General features: G+C 45.4%; 1 protein-coding gene and 1 long non-coding RNA gene across 4 annotated transcripts; one reads left to right on the top strand and one right to left on the bottom strand.

The window, feature by feature from the left end:
• Positions 1 to 10975: 10975 nt before the first annotated feature.
• LOC118174340 lies at positions 10976 to 12350 on the top strand. Its single transcript, XR_004754620.1, has 3 exons — positions 10976 to 11097; positions 11298 to 11415; positions 12214 to 12350. It is a non-coding gene; the product is annotated as an uncharacterized LOC118174340 (long non-coding RNA).
• BRAT1 (BRCA1 associated ATM activator 1) lies at positions 12067 to 21407 on the bottom strand. 3 transcript variants are annotated; one of them, XM_035339613.1, is made up of 13 exons: positions 21044 to 21407; positions 20606 to 20760; positions 19714 to 19858; positions 18446 to 18818; positions 18244 to 18363; positions 17030 to 17121; positions 16645 to 16763; positions 15962 to 16148; positions 15517 to 15590; positions 14838 to 14937; positions 14458 to 14556; positions 13274 to 13452; positions 12067 to 13054 (listed from the first exon to the last, which is right to left on the bottom strand). In XM_035339613.1, the coding sequence occupies exons 1-13, from the start codon at positions 21219 to 21221 to the stop codon at positions 12323 to 12325; spliced, it is 2553 nt and encodes an 850-aa protein (XP_035195504.1). In that variant the 5' UTR covers positions 21222 to 21407; the 3' UTR covers positions 12067 to 12322. The 3 variants fall into 3 exon arrangements, with proteins under 3 accessions (XP_035195504.1, XP_035195505.1, XP_035195503.1); XM_035339614.1 differs by having other exon boundaries at positions 18446 to 18815; positions 19714 to 19861; XM_035339612.1 differs by having other exon boundaries at positions 19714 to 19861.
• Positions 21408 to 21440: the final 33 nt, after the last annotated feature.

A 21440-nucleotide genomic window follows, 5' to 3' on the forward strand; every position in this document is an offset into this window, starting at 1 on the left:
GTCCACTCGGAGTCTTCTTAGGAGGTGAGTGGTTCTATTAAGAGAAGATCAGTGTGACAGGAAGGGGAAAAGGGAGGAGGAGGTGGCCAGGAATCGGATGAGAAGCGAGCCAGGAGTTACAGGGGGCGGATGTGGAGTGGGTCGGAGGGAAAGAGTTTTAAGGCCGAGGGTTTTAGGAAAGAGTTTTAGGGCCGGAGCAGCACTGGGGTGGTTGTACTCAGCCTTAGTTCAGCTGCAATGAAGGCTGGTGGCAGCGGAGACGTGATGCTCACCACAAGCAGCCTTTTTTTCCTGCAGCGAGCAGCAGCCATCGTTATTCTGCACCAAACTCCACTGTTTGTGCCGGGCTGTGTTTCCTGGCCAGACCGTGGTGCGTTGCCTCCGAGCAGGAGATGTTACACAGCTGCCTGCCTTTGGTCCTCAGGGGGCATGCAATGAAAACACCCCCAGAACAGTGCCTAGGACTGGAACTTAAGAAACTGCAGTTGTTCATCTGAAGACAATTGTATAGCAGATATAAACATCACCCCAAGGAGAAAGGCCAGGTATCCAAGAGCTGTTTAAGTGAGGGAGAAGAGATGTGGCCCAGACTCACAGCTGCAAGCTGAAGCCAGACAAATTGAAATGAGAAAATAGGCATTAATTTTTTCAGAATGAAGCTGATTAGCTGCTGGAACAAATCACTGAGGAAAGTGAAAGTCTCTCCATATGTTAGCGTTTGCCAATCAGGATAAGATGCCTTTCTGCAAGATGGGCTTCTGCCAAGCACGTTACTGGGTTCGGCACAGCAGGGATGGGATGAAACGTGGTGCGCTCTGCTCTGCAAGGTGATCTTGTGGTTCAATCTGGTCCTTTTCAAATGACTTGCAGATTGTGTTCCTGGTGAGTTTTCCTAAATTGCCCCTGGGCAGCTGCAGTGGTGCTGCCCTGGGTCCCTGCAGGAATCTCCTGCATGTCCCCTGGGACCACAGGTGATCCAGCTGCCTGCAGGAACAGTTCCCCATGCTGCCATGGGATGTCTTTCCCCCTGTGCTCCTGCTTCATTCTTCAGCTTTGCTTGTTTCAGTTTGGTCAGGGCTTCTCGAGAGGCTCTTCTGATAGGGCTGCACTCTGAATATCCGGGCAGGTATCTTTCAGCCAGCCAATTGCTTGCTGCAGGTGTGAAATACAGTCCTGTTACTGGAGTTTGGGCTGTTCAAATGTCAGCGTTATTTCTGTATTCTTGCAATCTGCAGGCGGTTCTGAAGAGGCCAGGATGCCTTTTATCATGGGTCTGTACTGCCACAACAAAGCACGAGTGCACACGAGCAGACTTCAAGAAAGTTTGGGTATTAGTATCAGTCTAGACAAAGCACCACGGGTTCATCTCCTATTCGCTCACTGCTCTTTGACCACAAAGAGCTGACCTATATTTGGGCAGCCCTGCAGAACGCTGCGTCACAAGCGGTTACTTTGCTCTTGGTCCAAACTCAGCCATGGCCATTCAAGGAGCTGCTTCACCCTGGGAAGGAGAGAACTGGGGAATGCACAAAAATACCATTCTAATGTCACGTTGCTGCTCTACAAAAAGGTGGGTCTAGCTAGACAGTCTGAAGCAGGAGAGGAGGAGTTATTAAAGCAGGCATTCTGCTTGAACAGGACGGTCTGAGGGACTGTCAGGTGAGGTCACAGGAGCTTTGTGCTTCCTCTCTGACACCAGTAGTTTTGGCCCTTTGTGTACATCAGAGGGCATGGAAGGGAGATGAAATGTTTCTCGTCTCTTCCATTCACTCGCAACGATACCCTTTAAAGATGTGTTGTATCGTCCTGGTGCTTGGAAGAGCTCCTCCTGTGCCCAACTGCTGCTCTGGGCACTACCCAAACCATCCTCATCTGAGTGCCAGGACGTGCTTGGGGATGCTGCCTTGTGCCCCATCCACCACACTCCGCTAAACAGCCCCAGGGATAAACTTTGTGAAGGTCGATAGTAATGCGAGTATGATACTTGGGTCGTTTTGTTTTTAATACACGATTCCTTTCAAAATCCCCTGTGGAGCAGCTAGGAGCAGCAGCAGTGAAGGATGGTGGAGGAGAAGAGAGCAGCAGGCACCTTCTGGTAGGTGATAGAGCGGAGACATCAGTGTCCCCGAGGCAGTGCGTGCTCCATCTGGAATTGCGCCCAACCAGCGAAATTGCCCCTCTCTGCTGTGTCCTGGCACGGTCTGGGCTCCATTGGCAGGCTTGGGGAGCAACATTAATGAAAACAAGTGTTTGGCTGGTGTTACTGTAGTGACACAGACGTTAAGAAACAAACACAGAAAGCCCGGCCCCTCTTTGATTAGCGAGCGCAATCTGCTGTTACAAGCTGATGCTGGGGGAAGAGGGAAGGGAAGGGAGGGGAAAGGAGAACAGCTATTAAATGAAGATGAAAACACTGGGCAGAAGATCTGCGGGAGCCATTTATTTGCAAATCTGTTACTGGAGCATGCTTCCATGTGTACCCCGTGCAGCTTCTAATGCTGTGGGTTTATTCAGATTTAAACTTGTGTTTGAGACCCTTGAGAAGGGGCTGTCCACCCAGGGAGCTGGGTAATGGCTGCTTCAAATCTGTCTTTCTAAGGAGAACTTATCTTACCCCAAGCTCTGCTCGTATGCAGGGTTGTTTTCCCTTTTTACCACTGATCTCGTGTTTGAAGTCTCCCTGTGGGAAGTCAGTGTGGATGCTCCATGGTGCCAAGAGAAGGAGCAATTTCACGTTCTTCTATCTCCACAGACAAGGATACTGCTAAGTTTTCACAGCAAGGAGAATGCAACTTCAGAGCAAAAATTTGGTCTGGCGTAGAGTATCTAGGGATAGTACAGACTGATTATCCTTTTTTAAAAATATATATATATATATATATATATATTTAATTTTTGCTGCTGGAAATGTTGAGGATTGCTACCTCTTGGCTTCAGACTAAGGTTTGGGACCCCGAAGGACGAGGCTGCTGCCTGAACAACCCATCCCCGGCTTTAAACTCAGCCCGGGCTGTGCCTTCCCTGGGATTCAGCAGAGTTCACGTATTGAGGCCAGCAGAAATAGCATCTCGCTTCCTGGTTCCAGAGGGGGTGTTAAGTAGGGCATAGTTAAATTTGGGATTATTAGGAAGAGAAGAAGAGCAGATACTTCCTTTGTAATGCTTTTCTTTGATAATAGATCTTCGCACAAAGAAATGTGAAGAGAGCTGCCCTTTGTGGAAGGCTAGAGGATGAGAAGTTTGCAGCAAGGAAGCTGTCTCAGACGCAGTGAATTATTGGGCAGAAGTGGATGTTTGGGAGTGCTTCGTTATTCCTCCTGCAGCTGGGACTGGCACCCAGTCCTGCAGCGTTTCAGCTCAAGGAGAATCTTGCTGATAGCAGCAGCTGGTAAAGGGCTGGGAAAATTCCTGTGTTGGTATCTTAGGCTAGAGGAATTTCGGGATTGCTGTGTGAAAGTGCTGGTGGAGGTGTTCTTGGTGCTGTCTCCATTTTAAGGTTCATCAGAGTTTTCCCTAAAAGAGAGACACCTAGACATCAAGTGTCCAACTGGAGACAGTGCACTCTATAGAAAACTGTTCACAAATTCCCAAGTTTCTATACAGAGAACAAGTCCCTCACCGATCTGTGTAATTAAAAAGCTGCAGTGAGATGAGATACAAGATGGAGAGATTTTTCTTGGAGACACTGGGAAATGGAAGCGCTTTCAAGCCTTTCACTGCAGAGACATCTGGAGAATTCACCAGGACTTTCTCCTTGCGTTGCTTTTTGCCTTGTGAACGGTGCTGTGCATCCAGGTATGTGCTGGTGCTGGTTTTAGCACTAAACTGAGCCTTGGTGTAAAGGCATGAGGCCAGGGGGAGTTGCAGGGCTGTGGAGCTTTCAGCCTGAGCTCACATCCGTGTCCTGTCGGATGGAGCTCCGTGTCCTGGCTGGGACTTGTGCTCACAGGCAGGCTGCTTTGCTCTGGGCTGGGTGCTGATCCGCTTGTGCACAGTGATGCTACGAAGGTGGCTAAAGGCCAAGTGCTGTCATTGGAAGCCAGCTGTGAATTAATGTGCAGCGTGTGATTAATGTGCTTTTTAAACCTATTCATGTCCTGTCGCACTGGCTGTGGCTCTTGTGTCACACTCAGTGTTCTCAGAACACTTATTAGCCTTACAGATCCCCTGATTATTGCTTTCTCTTTTATAATTAAGCCATGAAACTCAGCATGGCACAGCTTATGCGGTATTAATTCATGCCTGGCATATTCTGCATGTGCCCTAGGATAAGGCTAAACACTGGCAGCTGGGTTGCTCTCTGCACAGTTGCTATTCTGATTTTTTTAATATGATTATAAAAATAACATTGTGTGCATATGGGCAACTTGGGGCTCACCACTGCTGCAAGCAGTAGCAAGATGTGGTGTGACTTCTGCAGGAGCCAGATCTGGCCCTGGCAGTGCTGAGAGATGGATGGGGCTTGGTCCTGCCGCAGGCTCTGCCTGATGCTCTCCAGGCCAGTGCTGTCAGCTCTGCTTTGCTCTTTGCTGCTCTCCCTTGTCAGGACACATCCATGAATATGTGAGCCTCACAAGCGAGTTCTGCTTCTCTTCTTGTTGTCCTGGCCTCTGCTCTTATGGGGTTTAAGCTGAATCTAGGATTTCTTGTGGAGCTGCAGTTCCACATCTACTTTCTGCCAGTGTGTAGTTTCTGTCCCGGCTGGTCGCTCTTGCCCACAGTGCAGCAGTTCAGCAGCTTGTGTGGCCATGTGGTGAGCTAAGCAGGGAATAAAAATGTCATAAACCATGTCTGTCTCCTTTTATTTCTTTTTATTTTCCCTCTCCTGGGACTTAGCTGTAGGAGTGACTGTGCCGGAGGAGTTGGAGCTCAGAAGGAAATCACTGGAGTGACCCAGCGGCTGCGGCTCCTGAGGGAGCAGTATGAGTGCAGAATTCATGCAGGCTTTGCAGGGCTGGGTGTTGTGCTGCTATTTGTCTCTGCTGGGGGAGTCCAAACATCCCTACAGATGAGCTGTGCAAAGTAGGAGGTAAGGGGCTCCAGCCACTGCCCACCTTGGCCTGGGCTATGGGTCTGCTGGAAGTCCTGCCCAATTTTGGATGTGGGGACAAAGGGCAGTAGGTGGCTGTGTGTCAGCTGTGGAAGAGCACGTGTGTCCTCATCTACTTTGGACAGCCTGAAAATAGTAGGAGCTATGGGATGCCTTCATATACAGTTGGACACCACAGTCTACATGGGCTGTGGATGCAGCTGGAGCTGATAAAAGCTCACTGCAACAGGTATGGTGATTCCCTCCTATCCTAGCCCCAGAGCAAAAGCCCACGGGTTACAAAATGCAGCCCTACTGGCTGTGTTGCACAAGGTGTTCTCTCACATCTAGTCCTCATTTCAGAGGGAATCTCCCCAAATCTTTAGTGAAACCCCTGAGCTTGCCGTGCTGCTCCCGCTCTGTGGCACGTGCTATTTATACACGTGCTGCTCGTGCTATCAAATTTTACTAATCAAGCCATTTATGTAGAGACCCGAGTGCTGATACATCGAATCTCAAAGCTTCTGTTTCAACAAACAGTGCCAAAGCCTGTGAGCAGGATGCAGAGCTGTAGTGCAGAAACTCTTTGAGCTCAGACGTTTCCATGGAGATGGATCTTTGATCTCATCACAATAAACAAAGGGCGGAGAAGATGCTCCCAAACTAGGGAGGAAGGCCCGGCTGATCCCTGTGGGGCAGAAGTTCCCAGCAGCAGGAACTGGAGAGGCTGGAGGTCTCTCTGCTTCTCTCCACAATGACATGTCTGTAGTACCAGCATGGCTAATACCTGCTGCAGTGTGAAAGGAGGACGTCTCTTGTTTGGCCGGGCTGCACCTTTGAGCTGATTAATTTAATGCTGCTGAGAACTCAGACCTTCGTCTGCACTGTGATGTTCGCTATGTGATTTGAAGAGCAGGGGCACAGAGCTTTAATGCTGGCATGAAGCACTCCCGGCTGTGGGCAAGCAATCTGAGCAATAAGGAGAACAGCTAGAAGAATCTACAGCTGCATTTCTAGGTAAAATAGAGGGGAAAATCACAGTTTTCTCTGGAAGGATGCACAAAACAGAAGTGTTTAATATGTTAATGTGGGGACAGTGACCAAAGGCAACAGTCAAGTTGGCTTTATCCACCTGGATGAGCCCTGATCACACTGGCCCAAGCTCACGTGTTAGAGCCATCAGCAGGGTCAGGGCTGTTACTCCTGGCACTGGAAATTGAGGCTTCTGGGGCTGGAGCTTGAAGAAAATTCGTTAGGAAAGGACATAACTTGGTCCAGCCGTCCCTGAGAACGGCTGCTTGAAGTGGTGGTAGCCACACACGCCCCAGCAGGGTGTTTCACACCAAGATGTGCTGTGCTGGCAGCTGGAGGTGATCCCTCGTGTTTGGCTGCGTGGCCGTGCCAGCACGGAGCACACGCGTGCGTTCGGGCGTGCTGAGCTGCTCACGCGTCTGTGCGCTTCTCCGCCACTCGGCAGCTGGGTGGTGACGTATCCTGGTCACTTCCTATCTGTTCACAGGGTGTTGATGGATTGGTCCCTTTGTCTCTGCTGCCAGCACAGCCTCAGACAGCTTTTGGTTTTGATTTTTTTTTTTTATTATTTTTATTTTTTTTAAAAAAAAAAAGTCTGTAGCAGTATGTAGGGTGAGCGAGTTGTACAGAGCCCAGTTGTAATACTCCTTTCTTTTTTTTAAATGTTTCTTCCTTGGTTGAATTAAGTTGCCAGTCATGCTAATTATATTCTCTCCTCTTTGGGGATTTTCAATACTTCACACAAGCAAAATGGTGTTTAGGGACCTGGTACGGCTTCCTCCCACCCCTTTCACTGGAGTAAGTGACCCCTCCGTGCCCTGCCAGATCCCAGGCTCCTCAATAACTCACCCATTGCTTTATGTACTTTTAAAGTTCCAATTTAAATATTTATGAGGACATATGTTGTTTGCGGCTCTGAAAAAAAGTTATCATATTTTTCAAATGTTACAGAAACACAGTGCTAAATGTAGCCCCTGGGTTTGCTTTGGAAGCTGACAGGTGTGGCATTGTTTTTTGTGTGTGTGGTGGTTTTTGTAGTTGTTGTTGTTGTTTTTTTAAATGACCCTCATGGAAAGTTTTGTCATTTATTTCCTGTTAATCAGAAATGGACTCTGTACCCAGGACAGCCATGTTGTTGTCTTGTGTACTGGTTCAGTAGAGGGGAAAAAAGTAAGTTGGAAGAGCATGCAATATTAAAGATATTTTTCAACCAAACTTGCTTCCTCTGGTTTCAGTGGAGGCCTCAGCTTTGTTCTCACAGGGCTCTTTGTCAGAACCCAAACCATATAATATTCTGGTTAAGGTTACCAGAAAGTAATGAAAACAGCATTTTTCCCCCAGTTCCGCAGACAAGATGGAGTTGCTGCACAGCTGCAGCGGCCTGTCCCGTGGCTGTGACATGTGTGGATGCTGTCACTTAGCAACGGCTGCCATTTGTTTTCTAACAGCAGCTTTTCCTTGTTGGCACCTAATGAGAGTTGTAGTTCTCAGGCCAGCCCCAAAAAGGGTGCACCTGAATGCAATGGGCTCTGGGGCTCACCTGTGCCCCTGTCCCGGCCCATATCAAGGCCTGCGTACGCCAGAAGTGCAGCTGTAAAGGCTAACACAGCCTAGTAAGGGTTTATCTTAGAGACAGTATGGCTGGGCCATGTCCTGTTTTGAAATGTACAGGCTGGTTCTCCATATGCCAGCCATGGTGGTGCAGCTCCTCAGCCCAGGGCCTGTTTGTGGCTGAAACGTCACAGCCCAGGGCCTGGTTGTGATTGAAATGTCACCTTCCTGACCACCACTGGGGTGGTGGTGGTGGGGAACAGCAGAGGCCAGCCCTGGTGTCCCCATGCACAGCAGTACGAGCTGCCTTCTCCCTTCCACCGACCCAGCCTGAAAGCTCAGAGAGTATGAGGTGAATGAAGACAGAGAAGTGTGAAGACCAAGAGACAAGGAAATGGAGGAATCTGAAATTCTGAAAGTGTATCTGCATCCTAAGGGTAATTCCCCCCCTGCCTAGCACTAAAAGGGTGTGAAAATGGGTAGTCTGCAGCTCAAGCTCTTTATGATCACAGTTGTACTTTACACCTGACTTGGGCTAACTGGGAAAGTCCCCAAAGGGGGCTGGGACAACCTCTGTCCTGCATGGTACACTCCTGCCCCTGCAGTCACCCCCCTGCGGCTGCAGAATGAGCTGGGGAGGGACTTGGTTTGGCTGGGTTTGTTCTGGAGGCATGTATGAAAGGCGTTTCCCAGCCCTGTCACCTGGCTGGGGTAAATACATCCTTTAACGCTGATGGTGCTGAGCTGTCAGCAGAGATTTGGTATTGGTATTACTGATGGTCAGACAGCAGTAATTCCGCCTTTAGTATTGCAGGGGCTCTTGATGTGGGCTGCTTGTTTTCCCTTCCATGTTACAGACATATCCAGGGTGTGTTTGCAGAGCCCTGAATGCTTTCATTGCAGCAGCAGTGAAACATCACCAGCTTTGTTCCCTCTTTTCTGCACAGGCACACCACTTGTCTGAAAGACACTTCTCTGTGTGCCGGCTCATGAGGCTATGTGCAAGGTCTGGCCTGTCTGTGCAGGAGCAGGTCTGACGCAGGCTGAGGTCTGGACGCGTTAAGTGGTGCTTTATTTCTCAGCAGAGGACAGAAACCACTGTGCTGAAGGGAAATGACACAGACTACAGGGGTGTTGCTACTTATACATTTTTCCATTGTAAATTGCTGAGAACTTGGGCAGTGAAGCCGGCTGATGAGTTTCCTCTGTAATGCACTGTGGCTTTTAAAAGCCTTGATGAATATGTATTGAAAGGTAGAGCAAGTTTTACTAGATGGACAAAGGAAATTTCTAAGATATCCCTGAGCTGATCTGTAATCACAGATCATGTATGTAAGCTGAAGCAACGGCCTTAGACACTTACAGCTCATTTTTACTTACATGATGCAATTAGTATAATTAGGCAAAGAATATTCTTTGAACTTGAAATGTCCAGTGTATTAAATCAGAAAATTAACGACCATTCTTTTGGCAGCTTTTGTAAAGCCATTACTATGTAGAACTGAGCCAAAGATGCTTATTCACCACTGTATCTATTTGAGTCTGAGTAGTTAGAGGATAAATCATTTTTTTCAAAATTTTGTTGAAATGTGTTGAAAACGCCTTTAGGAATTTCATACTTCTGTATAGACCGGGCAACACAGCTTATATTGCCCCATTTCAGATAAAGGGCTGAAATGAGCTTTGTCATTTCTTTCACAGCATCAGCCATCAGAGATGTGGATTTTTCTTATTTGTGATGTTCTGTGTTGATACCACTTGTGCTGTTGCTGCTTGCCACCCGCAAGCCACATGAAAGTAAATGACAGTCCTGAGTGTTGGTGCCTCTTACATTAAACGAGGTCTGTGCCTGGCACAGGCTTTGCTGAAGTCGGCTGTAGCGTGAGGATGGGGAAAACTCTCTCGGTGGTGCCTGCCTCCTGCAGGAGCTGTTCAGCCACAGCGCTGATGGTGTGGGAGCAGCAGTTTCCACAGAAACTCATCCCAGAAAGGCAGCTTGCAGGTTTCTCGTGTGTCTGTAACTCAAGGCCAGGCAGCCCACCTTCTTCATATCACTGGGGTCCTTGGCATGTGACAGAAACGTAAAGTTTATTCAAGGATCACTCTTTTCATCGTGCTAAGTGGTAAGCAGCAGTGGCACCGGGGCTGAAGGGTTGGTATGCATGTTGGGGCGTGATGAATCTGTTTCTAGAGTGGCCTTGGAAGGTAGACCCTATTCCTCCAGGTGCATCATGCTCACAGTTCCTTGGCAGGGAAAAGCGAACAGCATAAAATCCCAGCAGAAAGCTGCGTGGTTGGGTAAGGGTCAAAACAGCTTTGGTAGGTAAAAGGTAGGTAATGTAAGTCAGTGCAGTAGAGATTACACATGCGCTCTTAAAAAGGTCCTAGAGAAGGTATTGCTTCCCAGCAAGATGATTTGCACTGCTAGCTGTGGTGTGTTTACCAATTCAGTAGCTAAACTTTCAGCTTGCAAATCCCACTGCAATCTTCCTGTAGAAAGTCTTTTTTCTTTTTTTTCTCTTTTACTTTCATCTCCATTAATCTCTCTATTCCCTGGCATTTGTTCCTCGTACTGCTCAGATGTTTATGACTGTTTCTCCCAGTTATCAGGTGCAGGATGTCAGTACAAGCACCTCAGCAAGGCTCTACCATAGCCATAGAGGCAGAGAAGACGAAGTAAGGGAATGTAGTGAGTTCAGAAGTGAGGGAAGTACAAAATCAGGATTGAGTCACCTAATTGCTGGAGATGGAGACCTGGTTTTAATGAAACATGAAAGAAGTCTTCAATCGCCCTTCCAAAGATAAGGAGCACTTATGTGTTTGTTGCACATCTGATTTTTAGTGGAACAAGCATCCTGTGTTTAAACAGGACTTTGGACTGCAATTAGGAAAGCAGTATAAACTTAACAATGTCACTATCACCTCAGCCTATACAAAAATGGAAAAAGTCCTATTAAAAGTTAATAGGAGTGGGAGTCAAGAGACCTTGGTAACATGCATTGGAGTCTCCTTTCTGTAAGAAGGTATTTGTTCAATTTGCTGATGTTTGAGACTCCAAGGAATTATTCAAACTGCACAACCCAAGAATTCTAGTGCTGAACAGGAGGAAGACATTTACTCAGCAACCTGCTGCCTCCTTTCCTGAAGCGTAACTGAACATATCTGATATTGCCAATATGTAACGCTAATTTTGGAATTAGAATCCCTTTACTAGACAGGCTTGCTAAATCTCCACAAACAATCCACACTTCTTTAAAATCAATTGTTTTCCCTCCAGCTAACTCTCTCAGGTTCTGAGGAAAAATGCAATGGCAGACAAAGACCTGATTTAATTTTTTTTTATTTTCTGTCTTCTGTCTTTGACCAGGTATAGGCCCTGCTCAGGTAGAACTGTGTAGCAGAAGCAGAGCTGCTTTCTTCTAGTAACAGCTCCTGTTAAAATACCCAAGAGCTCTGTCATACATAAAGCTGTGCACAAAGCAATAGGTAAGTTTACTGGCTTCATAAAAAGGCATAGAGCACATCTTCAACCTCAGCAGCATGAAATTAAAACTACATCTCACCCCATTGTACTGCTGCAGGGGTTATCGTGAAGGATGAAATGGTATGAGAAAGTTACTTCACTGCATCACATGCTACAGCCCCCATTAGCCTAAAATGCGTGTTGATTTCCTGTCCCTCTCTAGGCTGAGGGAGAATAAATGAGGAGAACACCTGAGTGCTAGAAAGGAATACAGCATGGATTGTCCAGCTCCTAAAGGTACTGCTTTTTATTCTAGGTTATGGACAGTTTCTTAGCATAAGGTGAGACATTGGAGTAAATCAAAATCTAGCGTTCCCATCTCCCCTGAGCTTTTTTGTTTTTTTTAAAAAAGGCTTTTTTCCCCTTCAGGAAAGTGTTGCTATTTTCGCTACAGCTACTGTTTTCTAGTTGTTGTTGTTTTATTTTTTTTTATTATTATTATTTTTAACCAAAGCTAAGGATGGATCTGTTTTATGATGGGAATAGCTGCAGGTGTCAATTTCTCATACTATTTAGACTATTTTAGTTCTTTAGGAATGCAGAATAGGAGCTCTTGAAAAATTCAGTGAAATAAACCTGCTTCTGGCTTCAACTAATAAGTCAGCTTTTTTAGTGTCGTTGCTGAGATTAAACTGGTATGTTAACATTACCTTTCTTTATGAAAGAGCATTTGTAATCAGTATATATGACTCTCTGAATGCTACCTTCTCCGCTAGGCCTCAAATTAACACTGAACTTGAGAACTCTTGTTTCTAGAATGGAGATATGGACAAAGTAAGAACTAGAATTTCTTAAAAACGAGCCTTAATCAGGTTTAGCTATTCTGGCTCAAAAAGGAGCATGCAGTAACTTGTTTTCATTCACTGTTTTTTTAAAAAAATGTTTCCTTATGTAGGCAGGATCTGGGGCTTTCTTAAGATATATACAACTTTAAAAACAGAACAAATGAATTTATTTACTTTAAAAAAAAAAACACAGATTAATTCATTATAAACTACTTAAAATAAAATCATCAGTATTAAAGCAAAGATTTTCTAACCTCTTTAACAGCTAACAAAACCATCCTTTTCTCCATTCAGAGTAATGCTTTTTTTTATCTCCTCTCAAGAAAGACTTAAGACTGGTAGCAAAAATTCTCCTCCAGAATAAAACTGTTTCAGCACTATTCCCTCAAAGCAAAACACGTGTTTAGTAACAGTCAGCTTCATTCTCGTCTGTGGTCCCCACAGTAGCAAGGATGTCCTCTAAAAGGGACTGAGGGCTTTTCTCTACATGGTCAGTACTTTTATTTAGTTCATCATGTAGTTCTTCTAAGTCTATTGTTCCCAAAGCTAGCATCATGCTCTCTGGATCTTCGAAGTCCACCCCATTACCACCATCTGTTGGGAAGTGCTGAGCCAGAGAACCCTGCCTTAGAGTCCTTTGCAACCAAGGAATGCCACGTCCAGCAGATAAATCTCCAGCTCCTTGGCAATCTTTCAGCATGTTACTTGGAGAGAGACTAGCTCTTAAGACAAGCAGTATATCGCAAGCTTTCTGACCCACTGGCTTGTCATAGTCACACAAAGACCAAAACAAAAACTTGAACAATTTTGTTCGGCAAAATATCTGCAGCGACTCATTCTGATGAATGGAACTAGTGACTGCGGATGAGACAGGAGCACAGGGGTATTTAGGAAGGCCAGCTCGGCAAAGTGTCTGGACACAGAAAACTTCAACCAGTTCCAGCCCACCAATTCTGACTTCCCAGTCTAAGTCATGCTCTACAGTTTGGATTGCTCTAGAGACAAACTGCTCTGTATCTTCCGCTTGACCTGTGCAGCCTTGTTTCAGCCACTTGGTGAAGATGCTGATCACAGCCCTCCGAGGAAAGCTCTCTTGGTCTGTCGACAAGATATCTTGAAGCTTTGCTGTAATGTCCTAAATGTCAGAAGACAAAGAAAGTACAGAGAGGGGAGGAACATGCACCCCTCCCCAAAAAAATCTATTATAGAGAGATGAAAAATTCAGTCCCTTTTCACTGCTGGGTGTGTAATACGCCTGCAGTAGACTGCAGGTGACTTAGAAAAAAAGTTGTAATACAGTAGTAAACTGGTAAGTGGTTCTGCTCAAGTCTGCAGGGACACAAAGTTATCATACCTCTTTATTGTACTGAGTCCTGGTGACAGGTGACTCCGGAAGAGAGTAAGTAACAAAGGTCAAGTGTCCCACAGCAGTCACAGCGCTCGCTCGCACGTAGCTCTCTGGATCCTCAAGAAGATTTTCTGTAAGCTTTGGCACCTCTGAAGACAGGAGGGACTCCCTGAATTCATCCTGGTCTGTAAGCAAGACAGCAATCCAAAGAAGTGAGGCTTTATTCTCTCAGAGCATGAAGTTTTCTCCAATGCAAACATTTCTCTGCATCATACAACGACGCCTGCTGACTGCAGGGACAGCTGCCAGTGAGTTGAGCCACTGCAGAGAGCAGACAATTGCTCACAGGAGCACAGACACCCTGTGTAAGGCTCCCTGTTTCGCAGCAGCTTGATGACTTCCAGTCAAGCCCTGCTCAATGCTACAGTTTGGACAAATCTACCTGCAGTTGTTCTAATGGTGAGAAAAGACTTCCTCCAGATAAATGGCAACATGGCTTCAGCTCCATCAAACTTACACTTTTGCTTAAAGGTAGAAAAAAATATTGTATTCCCTTACTGGCTTTGAGGCATGTGGCAAAGAAAAAGAATGCAACCACAGCAGTACCACTGGGAAAGGCTGCAGGGTAGAATGCTAACAGAGCTGAGTGTGCTGGATGCTTCCTCTGTGACCTGGGGACAGCAGTGGGAGACAACATCCTCCTCTATTCTAACATCACAGAGCTACTGCAGTGCTTGAGCTACCAGTAAAGCAGAGAAGCAGTAGCTACTTCAAAGCATGGAAAATAGACCTAGGCTTTCAGAGCCTCCTATATCACACCCCCCAGCCTGCTGAGGGGAAACAAACAGATTCCGCTGCTGAGCAAACTCGGTAAAAGGAAAGTATCTGCCTAAGCACTGTCACCTACTCTGACATATGTCTCAACATAGATGACCGTCTCAACACCCCTCAGTTTAACTTGCCAAAGCTACCATTAAGGAAGACACAGCTATCAGAGTTCTACAGAAAAGTAGGGTAAGTTTATTAATCTTTTTGTCAGATTTTGATCGTGATATGAGAGTAAAAGGGTCAACTTTCTTTCTTTCTTTCCCCTGCAGTTACAGGTCAGAGATGCTGCACAAGCCTTACTGCCTTTCATAGCATTAGAACAAACTCTCCTCTAATCTGAACAATTAAATTTCTGCACATACCTCTCATGCTTTTAATCAAGGAGGTGAGGAACTCCAGAGAAGAATCTCGTACTTCCCAACAAGGACTGCACAAACGCTTCTGCAGCACCAGAAACACATCTGTGAAAGCCAAGTGACAGGTTTGAATGGACGTGAAAGATAACAAACCTAACTGGAGCAATTTATGTAAAACCTCTATCATTTTATCTGATGCAGTGCTTTTTGTTGATGCTGTATGTTTCTCCCAGAGTTTTTGAAAGCACTATATGAGCAGATAAACCTAAATTCACCATAACTGCAAATAAACAAATCCTAAGTGCTTTGAGTGCGAAAAGTAGGTGAGAGCAGATTTCAGATGTACCACTAGCTGCAGTTTGTCCTAACTTGAATAGGTTTGTTACCTTGCAAAATCTTCTCAGTTTGCCACTGACTGTTGACGCAGGACATTTCTGGCAAGCGTGCCAACCATTTGGACATAGCTTGAAATGACTTCTTCAGTACCTGAGGCAATATAAAGCAGATTTACTACATTGCAGAAGGCAGCATTGTTGCTTTTACGCTAGATAAAATTTGTTTTGGCTTGGGATTACAGAGAAATTCTCAGAGGAAACAAAACATATGCTTCCATACTAAGAAGTAAGCCACAAAAAATAGTGCTTATATAACATTATAACATCTCTAGCAGACTCCTAGATAATGTCTGTTCTCAAAACAAGTGTTAGTGTCTCCAGTTTTTGATTGGCTGTTGTCACCCGAGTCATTAGGACAAAAAGCAAGAAAACAAAAACTTACTGCAAAAACTTACTGCAAAGACTTCAATATCTAAAGGTCATGTCAAGTTGAGTATGTTGGTCCTGCTCTCAGATGTGAGGTCTCCTGTCTTTTCAGGAACACCGAATTTACGGGTCCATTACTTGCTCTCTAGCATTTTAGCTATTTCCTGCAAACCACCCAGAACAAGTCTTCCAGATAGTCTAACAGAAACTGTGCTAAGAAACAACTATTATCAGGCTATTTCTTAAGACTATATCCTACTGGGTAAGTTAATAGAGTTGGCTTTTTCTTTAGTTCTATACTCACAGTAGGGCCGGTGTTTGGACTCTCCAGGTATACCAGAAGGATGTCAAATAGGCTTCCTATGACTGTGTCACAGCCTGAAACATTTAAAAAACAAACGCAAACTAAAGAACCAATATTGAGTCAAGGGGACAATTCAACTCTTGTAACACAGAAAGAAAGAAAATTATAATACTGCTTCACAGAAGAAAGTCCTCAAAAGGAGGAGAAATATTCAACTTGTCACAACCACTAAGCTTCTTTAATTACAGCATTACCTGACCTAACTTATCAACAGAAAGTACGATTAGCCAAGACAGTAGGAAGAACAGGGAAAACCAAATGCATTTCAAACAAATGGCATTAATAGTCTTCATTCAGAAAGATTGGTGAAGGGGAATTGAAAATTCTGTGATTATATTAGTCAAGTAACTTCCAAAATTAAAATAAAGAGCTAGGATTCACTCACCTTTCCGTTCAGAAAGCGTTGCCAAGGCATCCAGAGCTGACTTCTGTACTCTGCCGCAACCAATCAAAATTTGGCTTATCTTGCTCCCCAGAGGAGTAGCTGGAATCAGGAGGCCACTACAGAATTGCAATATTGTCACGAAAGAACGTAGCAAAGATGTATAGGGTAAATCCACTGGCAAATGAATCTAAGGGGAAGGAAAAAAAAGGTAAGTTTCCAGCAAATGTTACAGGCGTGCATACAGAGCACGAGTTTCTAGTCAGGACACAGCAAAAATTACAACTTCTTGTGTTCTTAAGGTAACACAATGCTAGTAACTACAAAAAAGTAATCTTCTCTCCCAACGAACTACTGGACAGGTGAAAGGAGATTCTTTTCACTAACTGGGAAAGCATTTTAATCTGTTTTTCAGTGGATCAGTAATTGCAGTAGATGGGATGTATGGTAACAAAGCTTGTGAAGGTGGATTTAAAAGAAAGTACAGTGTCTCTTTACAAGCTTCAGTGTTCCACTGTTCTCCCATTTGGACTCATGCTACATTTTATCTTTTTCTGGAACATACGGAAGCCCTGCTGCCAAATCCTCTCCATGTTAAGATCTACTGCAAACGTTCGTAACTACTCTCAATACTAGCTTTCAAGGATCAACTTGACCCCCAGGCTTTTTTCTTCTCCAAATGTTACCAGAGACAGCAGCTTCTCCAAATGAGCAAGAGTCTGACACAAGAGACTAGCGCAAGATGACTTGGAGGACAGAAGACTTTCAACAGTGGAGGGATCACTAACAGACTCATCCAGCAAACCTAGAGGATCAAAGAAGGGAGAAGCTTAGGTTATTACTGACTACAAATTACAGTGGTTTTTAAAGTTGATTTTTCAAGTTACAGTTTTCAGGTGATGCAGTGTGAATAACCCTTAAAATGCAACTGTCAGCAGGATGCTGCACTTCACCACAAACACTGCTACTGACCTTGACTCCTTTTATTCTTCCTCCTCCAGTTTTGCCTGCACCAGACATTTAAAACACTGGCAAGCAGACTAGCCTCTAACTTTTCTATCCCAACTGTACCTGCGTATTCCAGAGACTGGGAGGCTGCTCTCAAAATACAGTCCATTGGCTGAAGTAGAACAGTCATTGCCTGAATCCTCACATCTTGTGGGCTTCAAGGAGGAAACAGCAGTTACCATAACAAGAACACTACAACTCTTCCCAAACATCTTTTTTCCCAAACATTGAGCAGATTAATGTTTTTCACACAGGCTTCTTAAAAAGTTAGCAATGTGACAGCAGTAAAAGTGTTATCATAATTCAAGCCGCCTTCCAATCTTCTTTGGCTAACTGAAAGGAGAGCAGAAATGAAATTCATAAGCAGCCTCATCCAGCAATGAAGAGTGGAATCCTGTGTAAGAAGAATGTTTAGACAGAGCCATTTTGTGTCCAAAAAAAAAGTATCCTTAACTTAAGACACAGGTTTTAATTAGCCTGTAAATCAGTATCTGTATGTGCTATATTTGTTTAACACCTGATGCTTTTTCACTACCTAGAAGGGATTTACAGAGAAGAGGTAAGTCAATTTCTCAGAGGTGCACAACTAGACAAGAGGTGATAATCTTAAATTGCAACAGGGTAGATTCCGATTGGATATATAGAAAATACTTTTCAGAGTGAGACTGATTGAGCACCGGAACAAGCTGCCCAGAGAAAATTTGGAAACCTGCAACTTGACTGGTGAAGGCCCTGAGCAACCCGATCCATCTTTGAAGTCATCCCTGCAATAAGGAAGAAGTTGAATTAGATCACCTCTACTGGTTCCTTCTAACCTAAGCTTTGCTATGACTGTTGACAGAGATGATGCCAGCATGACGCATGCTTATGCTGGACAGCAGAGAAAGTTCTTACACTAGTTTGGTTTGTGAAAGCAAAAACTGACCAGATACTATTGGATTTGACAGTCAAATTGTATCCATCATGATCAACCTTGGCCTAACTTCCAAAGTTAAAGGAGCCTGGTATTTCTTTCTGAGATGGGCTGCTTGTAGATAAGATGCAAATGTATTCATGTGAACGTGACATTGGTTCCTTTCATTTGAGTCTTTAAAACTACCTTTTTAATTATCAGTGTCTGAAGCTTGTTAGCTACTTGCCTGGTTCTTGCCAACCCATCCTACATATTAAACAACATAGTGAAACATGTAGTGCAGGGAAGAAATAGCTCTTAGAAACACACCAGATTTATTGGGAACATCTGCAGAGTGCAAAAATTTCATAGCAGCAACTCCTACCATTTGTGGAGACTCAGAATTCCTACTGCCAAAGGACCTGCTTGTACCGGGGTTAAGCGTTCCAGAGCAGATGTCACTAATGCCCAAAAACTGCCTTCAGTGTCACAAAACACAGGAGACCTGTGAAGAAAGAGTAATATGTCCTACTAATACAGACGGTGGAAAATGCGTATCTCTCATCACTGGATCAGAAGATCCTCACCTTGACATGTTTAGCAAAAGATCTGCCAGCATGTGCCGTGTTTGAACAGAGTCTTCTGTCAAGAAGGATTCTACTTGCTTTGCTATGCGTAACCAAAGTACTTCTGTCCAAGTAGCTCGACAACTGCCAAACAAACTAGTTAACAGCTTTAGGGACTGATTGATACGAGAGGCAGAGCAGGACTGAAGAGAGTCTTCTATATGCTTTATAATCATTTGGGCGCATGCTGGCCAGTTGCAGTCCTTTTCACTGAGAGGTGCAGTTGTTTCAGACTCCACAGAGAGGGTGAGCATGTGCACCAGAAGCTGGCTGGCAGCTGAAGCTACAAACAGGCTGGGATCCCCTTGCAGAGTGAAGATTACATCTATGCCTCCTGTGTGAAAACAAAGCATAAGTCAGTGGAGGAAAACTCCGCTCCGTTGGAGTGGAGCCTTGCTGCAGTCTGACTGTCTATTATTCAAATACAGGTATCACAGGCTTAAATGTGTGGTGTTTTTTTTATTTTTTCTCTTTTTGTTTAACATTTTATTTTGTAGTCTTTCCTGCCTTTTAAAGTTAGTCAGTCCTTAAGTACAAGCAAACAAAAGCAGAAAGTAGAGTTTTTCAGATCCTCAGGTGTGTTTGTAACTCAGGAACAGAAGAGGACTTCTGTATAACGTCAGCAATCTTAGGAGAGTTGACTGTATTTATGGAAGGAATCTGTACCATCTGCAGACACGGCCAGCAAGGAAAAAAATGGGAATTGCAGCAACAGTACCACTTAACCATCCTATGGCCAGGACCACATGCTGCACAGTTAACATCAATCCCATGTTCTACACCCCTTTACAGAGGTAATCCAAAGCTGTTAGCAGAAGAACTTAAATAGCTGTGTAAGGACAATGGGACTGCAAATGTAAGCATTAAGAAACGAGTCCCGAGTTTTTCTGCTCTAAAACTACACCGAAATGTACCAAAACATAATTTGGTATGAATTATAGATAAAAAATACAAAAGGTTTTTAATAAGCTATCTTTAGCCTGTGTTTCGTAAGATCGGCCTCTCTCCCCTCCATAAAGGGCACCATCTTCATTTTTGAAAAAAAGTTAAATACATAACCAATTTAACAAAAACCCCACTCTCTTTCAACAACTTCAGTATTTTTGATAAATGGCTTTTTATCTTGCATAAATGTAAACTCCTCTCTCTCTTGATCAATACCTGAGCAACAATCTAGAATGGAAGGGACTGAGGGTATCTGGGGAGTTACCAGTCCTGGAAGTACTCACCACCATTGCAGAGGAAGTGGAGGGCAGGCTGGTGATGCATCATGCTGTGCACGCCCTCTACCCAGCCACTTCGCACAGATGCATCTTCCCACACTGCCCTGTTCAGTGTCCCACCTGCACCAAAGAGCCGGAACAACAGGTTCTCCTGCTGAGGACACAGAATTCACACAGTAAACAGGGAGCAAAGGGACTTGAGAGGTGCAGAAAGGTTGTTCTGTCAGCCAAGTCAATAAGAGAAGTACTGTAGTGAAATGATCTCTTTCTGGAAGCAACACTGAAAGAGAACATTTTCATATCTTATGCTTAAATGCAACATCCCTGTCTTTTATGGACTAAACACTCTAAGTGCTTAATTGTTTGTTTCTTAAGATTCTGGGGAAAAATTACATACACACAAATTCCACTAGTCTGCTTTATGTTATATATATCTCCTCCCTGAAGAAAGCCTTTCAGGTTCTCAGTTTTGTTCTACAAATGTATTCTATTGTAAAAAATGGGGCTTTAAAAAGTTCCCATGTTTTCGCAGGAAATCAAAGATTTCCTTTCAACCTGAAAACTACATCTGCTATTGCAGTTTAAACCTAAAGGACCTGTCCACGTGTATAGGATATTTTGCAATTATTGTTAGAGACACTGTTATTCCATGTACTGTTTTGAACCAAAACTGAGAAATACTACATATTAACGTTGATAGCACTTTTTGGTGCAAGACAGAAATAAGATAACAGCTGCTTTATGTGGGAACTGAAGAAATAAGACGATTGTAGGTCTTCATAGCAGTGTCACTGTTCTTGACTTGTTCAGTGCATGCAGTATTGAAATAGAAGCAATATTGGCACATTTCCACAAGTTCTCAGTACAGGAGAAAGCAGACACGAGGCACCTGACTCACCTGCAAGTGCTGGAAACATTCTTCCGAAGCTGCAAGTAACCCGGCCAACCGCAGCGTGAAGGAGAGGATGCTCGGGCTTGGCTCTGGTAGTGCCAGGACAGAGGTGAAGAACTCTGTAAGACAGGGGTTGTCCTGCACCACGTTCAGGGTAGGCTCTAGAGCAAGCGGGGACAGAAAAGAGCGTCACTGCCAGCGCTTGTACCACGACCCCACAGCGCTAAGGCTTGGGATGATTGTACCACACAGCCCCGACAAGAACTTGGGTTTATGTGCAGCCCAAACCCCGGTACAGGTCTCAGGCACCAGCAGCGGTTCTGGAGGCCAGCAGGACCCGTGAGAGAGGCTCCCCGGCCCTCAGCCGAGCCCCGGCCGCCCACCCGGCCCTGAGACGAGCCGCGGCCTCCCACGGACGACGGGAGGAGCCCGGCAGGGCCTCACCGAGCTCCGTCAGGTCCCGCAACCAGTCGAGCAGCTTCTCCAGGCAGGTGTCGTCGGAGCCGGGCTGCCGGGGGTCGGCCAGGGCGGCGCAGACGCGGGGCAGGAGCTGGGCACACTCGCGGCTCATGGCGAACCTGCGGCGGGCGCGGGCGACGAACCAGGCCTGCCAGGCCGACATGGCGGAGCGGCCCCGGCACGCAGGCCCCGTCGCCAGGGGAGACCGTAACCACGGAGACCGTAACCATGGAGACGCGCGTTGCCAGCGCTGGCCGTAAAGCGAGTGTCGCGATGGGAGCGGTGGCCGTGCAAGGCGGCCCGGTGCGCTGAGGGCCGCTTGGGGGCAGTGGCGGCCTGCAGCACGGCCGGGGGCTGCCGGGCTTCTCCCGGGGCCCGGAGG

This window comes from Oxyura jamaicensis, chromosome 14 (genome assembly GCF_011077185.1).
Source record: "Oxyura jamaicensis isolate SHBP4307 breed ruddy duck chromosome 14, BPBGC_Ojam_1.0, whole genome shotgun sequence".
NCBI lineage: Eukaryota > Metazoa > Chordata > Aves > Anseriformes > Anatidae > Oxyura > Oxyura jamaicensis.

Coding starts and splice junctions, on each gene's coding strand:
- BRAT1 (XM_035339612.1), bottom strand. CDS start 21,221: ATGTCGGCCTGGCAGGCCTGGTTCGTCGCCCGCGCCCGCCGCAGGTTC. Junction 18,364..18,445: donor CTTTTGCTAAACATGTCAAG/GTGAGGATCTTC, acceptor CTTTCTTCACAG/GTCTCCTGTGTTTTGTGACA. Junction 15,591..15,961: donor AACGCTTTCTGAACGGAAAG/GTGAGTGAATCC, acceptor TAAATGTTTCAG/GCTGTGACACAGTCATAGGA.